At 38.6% G+C, this 7,500-nt stretch overlaps 1 protein-coding gene across 2 annotated transcripts in view; it reads left to right on the top strand.

The window, feature by feature from the left end:
• Nucleotides 1-7,500, top strand: part of fstl5 (follistatin-like 5) — a 161,125-nt gene that overhangs the window by 16,841 nt on the left and 136,784 nt on the right. For both annotated transcript variants that reach the window (XM_060885983.1, XM_060885982.1), the window contains exon 2: nt 6,843-6,981. In XM_060885983.1, the coding sequence (XP_060741966.1) occupies nt 6,843-6,981 (139 nt within the window). The remainder of the gene's footprint in view (nt 1-6,842; nt 6,982-7,500) is intronic.

Below are 7,500 nucleotides of genomic sequence, written 5' to 3'. Positions count from 1 at the left end.
AGAGATGTGAAAATTAAAACATGAAGTTCGTTTATAAAGTTTAAAGCTGTAAATCATTTTAAATGAACTGATTTATTAGGATTTATATAGAGTCTAGAGTTGTGTCATTATTGTATTGTCATTTTTAACACAATTAAATGGACTTTTTGAGGTTTAGAAACATCTACAGGTTAAGAAGAATGATATCAACTGATACCAAGACCACCAAGTCTCTGCTTACACACATACCCCAAACATACACACTTCTATATCCAGCTATTTTAGAGCCAAATCAATGCTAATAGTGGTCAGTCTGTCTGAGCCAGCAGGACAAAGGCTGACCTTGGTGTCTAAGAACACTCATCGATCTAATATAAGCTCAACTCTAAAAGCGCACAGGTTCACGGGAAGTTCAACGTACTTCACTGAATAATGAATGAACTCAGATAACATATGTTTCTGTTTTTATCCCTTTAGCTCAGTGCTAAAAACTCACAAATCTGCCTTTAGGACCGGCAGTAGGACCTTGAAACTTGTGTCAGGTGCAAAGAGATTATTTCATCACAAAACTGAGTAGTTTAAAAGCATGCAAAAGTACAAATAAATAAATCACTGCTGTTGCTGGGGTGCGTGTGATACTCCAAGCAGGAAAGGACTTTTATATATAAATAGATAAAGTACAGATAAAGTAGATGAAGTACACTGACAAAATGAATTCATTATCTCTAATTTCACTGCATGGTCAAAAAATTTAAAGTTGCAAAACTATTGTTTATACCTGCTACAGTAAATTCACATATTTAAATCTAGATTAAAATAAATCTGAATATACAGTACACTCACCGGCCACTTTATTAGGTACACCTTACTAGTACCGGTGTGGTCTTCTGCTGCTGTAGCCCATCCGCCTCAAGGTTCGACGTGTTGTGCGTTCAGAGATGCTCTTCTGCATACCTCGGTTGTAACGAGTGGTTATTTGAGTTACTGTTGCCTTTCTATCAGCTCGAACCAGTCTGGCCATTCTCCTCTGACCTCTGGCATCAACAAGGCATTTGCGCCCACAGAACTGCCCTCACTGGATATTTTCTCTTTTTCGGACCATTCTCTGTAAACCCTAGAGATGGTTGTGCGTGAAAATCCCAGTAGATCAGCAGTTTCTGAAATACTCAGACCAGCCCGTCTGGCACCAACAACCATGTCACGTTCAAAGTCACTTAAATCACCTTTCTTCTCCATTCTGACGCTCGGTTTGAACTGCAGCAGATCGTCTTGACCATGTCTACATGCCTAAATGCATTGAGTTGCTGCCATGTGATTGGCTGATTAGAAATTTGTGTTAACGAGCAGTTGGACAGGTGTACCTAATAAAGTGGCTGGTGAGTGTATATATATATATATATATATATATGTATATATATATATATATATATATATATATATATATATATATATATAGTTACATATCAATAATATATTGATATTTATTTCTATTTTATTTATTTATTTTCACATATATACATATCGTCGCTGTCAGGTGGAATCCTCGTATCTCCAAAACCATTACTTTTCAGGAAATTAAAAAAACGCCGTACCTTATCTGCAGTGCACAGGGTTTAGTCCGCGTTGCAGTGGATTGTCGCGCTAAATTCCTGTCCTCAGACGAGCACCAGAACTAGCGGGGGTCAAGATTTTTTTTTCTTTGAGCCCAGTGTTTTGAAGACATTTACCTCAGAAGACGTGTTGATTCGTTGCGACTCTTCTTGAGGAGAAATATGCCGTGAAGCTCTCCCGCGGAGTGAGGAAGAGGTGGACAGTTGAAGTGTCCAATGGAGTTATGAGATTTGCGCTCAAGCTATTTTCAAGACTTTAGATTGGTTAATAACTTGTAAAAATAACAGACCCACGTGGGGACTGACCAATAGCATCGATATGTGAAAAAATATGAAATTGACCAAATTTGGACATACGAGGTTTCCGCCCGACAGCGACGATATACTATATTATATTTTTTGCATTTTTTTACGTATATATTTTATTTAACACATTCAGTCTTATTTATTCTCACTTTTTAAAAATATTCTCATGTTTTAAAAGTAATTTGAAAAATAAAATAAATATTTAATATGTTTAATATGTTATAATTTTTTTTTATTTTATTTTATAAGTTCCTGTACGTATTTCAGTCCTATTTTTGTCTCTTAGTGGCAGAATGTGGTGACCTCTGCTACAACACTCATCTAAGGTGAAACTCACAGTAGCCACAGTAGTAACAGTGAAAAGTGAATGAAACTGTAATGGGTAAAAAACCCATAACCACTTTTTTCTGATTGAAGACCAAGTTCTTTATTCATGGGTTTATCTTCATTTTTATGTAATGTTCCTATGATCTGACATAGACAACACATTAGTGTGGTCTGTTATAGTATTCAGTAAACCATCTTGTACAGTTGTACAACAAATAATAATATTAATAACGCTTTAATCACTCATTCATTATAAGAACATTCATTCATCTTCTACCACTTATCCGAACTACCTCAGGTCACGGGGAGCCTGTGCCTATCTCAGGCGTCATCGGGCATCAAGGCAGGATACACCCCGGACGGAGTGCCAACCCATTGCAGGGCACACACACACACACTCTCATTCACTCACACAATCACACACTACGGACAATTTTCCAGAGATGCCAATCAACCTACCATGCATGTCTTTGGACCGGGGGAGGAAACCGGAGTACCCGGAGGAAACCCCCGAGGCACGGGGAGAACATGCAAACTCCACACACACAAGGTGGAGGTGGGAATCGAACCCCCAACCCTGGAGGTGTGAGGCAAACGTGCTAACCACTAAGCCACCGTGCCCCCAGGAAGAACATGTTGTAGCAAAAAAATAAATAAATAAATAAATAAAAGAAGAAAGCGAGAGAGATAGTACAAAGCAGAAACGACAGCCCTATTTGTTTTCCATCAGCTTACATTTGTGTTGATGTTAATCAAGACGATCTGGACACAAAGACAAATTAATTTGCCATAAGATTATAATTATTTGATTGCAATATCATGTCCGTTCTCATTCCAGTTAATTGTTTTTATCCACGCAAATGGTATTGCTGTTCGTTCTGTACTACGCCTGGCTTGCAGTAGAAATCATATCGATCAGCTGTTTGGTTAGTGCAAAGACAAAAACCTATTACATATTTGTTTTAATTCAACAGAATGACTATTGGATGCTTGCAAATAAATTATTAGTATTATTATTTATAAAGTATAATGTGTTTCTTTTATAATAATATAAAAGAAAATTTCAATGTTGGAAAATTGATAAATTGAGGAATAAAACGATTGGTGGTGCGCAGTCAGAGTAACATAATCAACATTGAGTTAAATCAGTGATTTAACTCCAAGGCACGTTCGCCTCACACCTCCAGGGTTGTGGGTTCGATTCCCGCCTCCGCCTTGTGTGTGTGGAGTTTGCATGTTCTCCCCGTGCCTCGGGGGTTTCCTCCGGGTACTCCGGTTTCCTCCCCCGGTCCAAAGACATGCATTGTAGGTTGATCGGTAGGTTGATCGACATCGGAAAATTGTCCGTAGTGTGTGAGTGTGTGAGTGAATGAGAGTGTGTGTGTGCCCTGTGATGGGTTGGCACTCCGTCCAGGGTGTATCCTGCCTTGATGCCCGATCACGCCTGAGATAGGCACAGGCTCCCCGTGACCCAAGGTAGTTCAGATAAGTGGTAAAAAATGAATGAATGAATGAATTTATTGTCCTATTGTCCAGAAGGTTTCATCAGAATTCTTGCTCATTCTGAAGAGAATTTATGAAATTGTTCGAGGTATATACAGTAATAAAAGAAATTGAATGAATGCAAGGCGTCATGAAGGTTTGACGGTTTTGCTGTCGATCTTGACTTGCTCTCATTTGGACTCAGCCTTGACCTTCTGAAGACTCGATCTTGACTCCCTCTCTCAGTTGGTCTTGGTTTTGGGTTTAGAAACATCCTGTGGACTTGACTACATTTTTAACTATTGTCAGGACTGGTTCCATGTGACGTTCCTGCAACATGTTGTGTCATATGCTTATTGTTTTATAATAGTTGCCACGTGTTTGTTTCCCACCTCGATTCACCTGTTCCTACTGGGCTGTTAATTATCATGCCTTTTTATCTCCTTCGCATTGCAGGTGGCTTCATGGAGTCCTCCTCTTTCTATTGGTTTGTCTCAGGGTTTGTGGTGTAGTTTTTTTGCGTTGCCTAGTTACAATTTTCCCATGGTTTATTTCCCTGTCAATATTAGGTCATTTTGTTATCCCTGCACTTGGGTCTGGTTATTTTCTATGCTGTTAAATGACACCACCATTACTGACAACTACATACAGCTTGGTATAGTGATGGCATACAGTATGGTAGTAAAAAAAAAAAAAAAAAACGGATCGCATATACAATATGGACTCATAGATGACGGAAAGTCTTACTCGAACTCATTCCAGAGTGCCTATGCCCAGAGCATGCTCTTAGAAAAACCTTTAATCTGGGAATGCAAGGCAATGCCTGCTGGGATCCTGTCAGCATGTGATTCATCGTGTACATCGAGGGTGATAGATACGTCTCATTTAAAAGTCAATGCCAAAGTGCTTTACCATGCCACGGCCGATTTATGGCCACGAGGTGAAGTTATGATGACTGTCCCTATAGTCAGAGTAACAGCTTTTCAATCTTGTCCTTTTCCCTGTCTCTTTTCCTCCGCTCCACTCTCACCTTCTCTTCCTTTCTCTTGCTGTTCGTTTCCCCTGAGAGCATACACTATCAGAGTCGGAAATCTGTTCACAGAATCCTAAACTCGGACCTGCTGAAATCCTGCTTTTCTAAGGCAGCAATACACACGACTTAACCTGCTTGATGTAACAAGACCCTCATAAATTGGATTCTGATCTAAATCATCATCAAATATTCATCAAGCTAGTCATATATTTATATAAAGACAAGTGGATTGCATGTGCTGATGGTGTGCGCTGGTACTATATAGCCCTCGTTATGCTGTTTACTTTCAAACACTCGTTTTTTTGGTTTTTTTTTTCTCACCGAATATATCCGAAGACGCATGAATAACGAATAGCCGAAATGAGAACATTGTTATTACAGTGCTGAAGCGCTTGGAGCTAGAAAGAGCAACGAAAGAGTCATGCTTATTAAACCGAGGGACAACTTGTAATAAAGCAATGCAGTATGGCAACATATAAGAAAACAAAGTCTTCTGACCTAGAAAAAGAAGCTATTAAACATCCAGGTACACCTGCCAGGTGACACTGTTCTGCTTAGCCCAAGTGCTTTTGAAGCCAACATCTTATTTTAGATTTGCAGTACAAGATATAAAAGCATGTTCTAGTCCGATATTAGAGTTACTCAGAGTTACTTTCTGGATCATCAGCACCATTTCAATTGGAAGACCTAGAATTATAGGGTAGCAGAGCAATACATGAAATACTGAAGATAGAGGTAGAATGTTCTAGTCCACAGTTTATATTCAAATGGAAAACAATGTGATCTTAGACTCACTCAACATGGACTGTTGAAGATTCTGATGATAAAGATTTGAAGTAGGAAAGGATTTTTTTTTTTCCAGTTCAGGTCTTTCCTGCCTGAAAGAACCTGATGGTGATCATGATGCAACAACTGCCATGTTTCACCACAGAAATCCAAGTCCAAACTTTGTACTAAAAGCAAAAATGTGAATTTTAATTTTATCAAACTGGAGAAGTTTGACCACATTTGCTGAGTCTACACATATATATATATTTTTTTTTCTTTGTTCTCTTCAGTAGAACATGCAATGGCTCCAAGCAATAACCGTCCTGTTAACCACTTTTAACATTTGAGCTGTGTTTATCTCCAGCTCCTTCAGAGCTTCCCACTTTCTGTCTGCTGTTGTTTAAATTAATTACCTTTTTATTATTATTATTATTATTATTATTGTTGTTGTTGTTGTTGTTGTTGTTGTTGTTGTTGTTGTTGTGTTGCAAATAATGACCTCTTTATTATTATTTCTGTGGAATGGTCAAAATATTATTATATATATATATATATATATATAGTAGTATAGTACAATATATATATATATATATATATATAGTATATATATATATATATATATATATATATATATATATATATATATATATATTTATATATATTTTCATTTTTTATTTATTTATTTATTTTTTATTTTCTTTTATTTTAAGGTTGTAATGATACTGAGATCAGGTGACATGATCTCAACACACAAGTAGAATCCATCAGCTGATTATCTGACTTGCCATGACATGATTATATTATTATTATTATTATCTTGTATATTTTTTCCTTTGCATATTTTTACAGCATCTTCTTTTGACCTGATTCAAACGGACTAAATATTTACTTCCTATCGATGCAATGTTAGATGCATAAAGGAAACACAGTTGCGGTTGAACTGCAGGAGTTAATGCAGAGCGGTCGACTGAAACTTTGGTCCGTTGCTATAAGTCACGTCCTTGTGACAGAGCGCTAATCTTCGATATAGAAGATGCTGCAGATGTTTTTTGGAGACTGTGTCATCTATCAACGTTTCCACTTCTTCTTAATCTTTCTTCCTTTACAAGGCCTCTGTTTCCTTAATTAATTTGCGACAGATTGCATCTTGCATGTGGGTTTTATACTGACAGCGTTAGTTTAAAGCTGCTGCAGATTGGCACTTCTTATTATACTCTAATCACCTCAATCCTGATGCTCCATTCCGAGTTAAACAGCTGATTAAACTCATGGTGCTTTAGAGACCCCAAATCTGCCATTTAGATTGTTCTGATATATTTGTGTTTGTTTTTAAACAGGAACGAGCCAATGAGCGGCTCCGGAAGTTACTGGATGGCCGTCCTGCTCTTCAGCAGCGTCATCGCTGCAGAGGCTCGGCCCAGCACGGATACGCTCGCTCCTCCGGACTATCGACCGCTTGTTAGATTCCGACACAAGGTATCGATCTTTCCTGTTCTATTAGGCCTTTCTTAACAATATGAGAGCAGTGCCTCAGTGAATATGAAGCTAATTACTGAGCAAGTCAACAACACATTGAGCAAGCTTTTGATTTCTCAGCTTCAGGGAAGATAGGATTTATAGTGCAGATCTTTTTCCGTGGATCTGACACCGAGCCTGGCACCATGAGATACTGTGCCAGTGTTAGACGTTACAGAGTGTAGAAGGTCGAGTCGTAAGCAGCGAGTTCTAACCTTCTGTCCGCAATCAACCTAGTGCCGCCCAGTACGGTCGCGTAATTGCGCATTTATTGACTGACTCCAGCAGCAGGAGGTTTGATATTGTGTGTGCATTCAATCACACACAATCAAGGCGTCCAGACAGGCCTTTTGTTTTCCTAATGAGCTTCCCGTTTCCCATGTCCAACTCACCGCAGGAACCTCACATTATGTAATGGATCAATTAAACTCTGGCTGAGGCACCAAGGCAGGCCGAGGGCTCGGGGCAAAAGAGGCCGAC

The sequence above is a fragment of the Tachysurus vachellii genome, chromosome 13 (genome assembly GCF_030014155.1).
Source record: "Tachysurus vachellii isolate PV-2020 chromosome 13, HZAU_Pvac_v1, whole genome shotgun sequence".
Lineage (NCBI taxonomy): Eukaryota > Metazoa > Chordata > Actinopteri > Siluriformes > Bagridae > Tachysurus > Tachysurus vachellii.
This window is presented reverse-complemented; position numbering and strand designations above follow the sequence as displayed.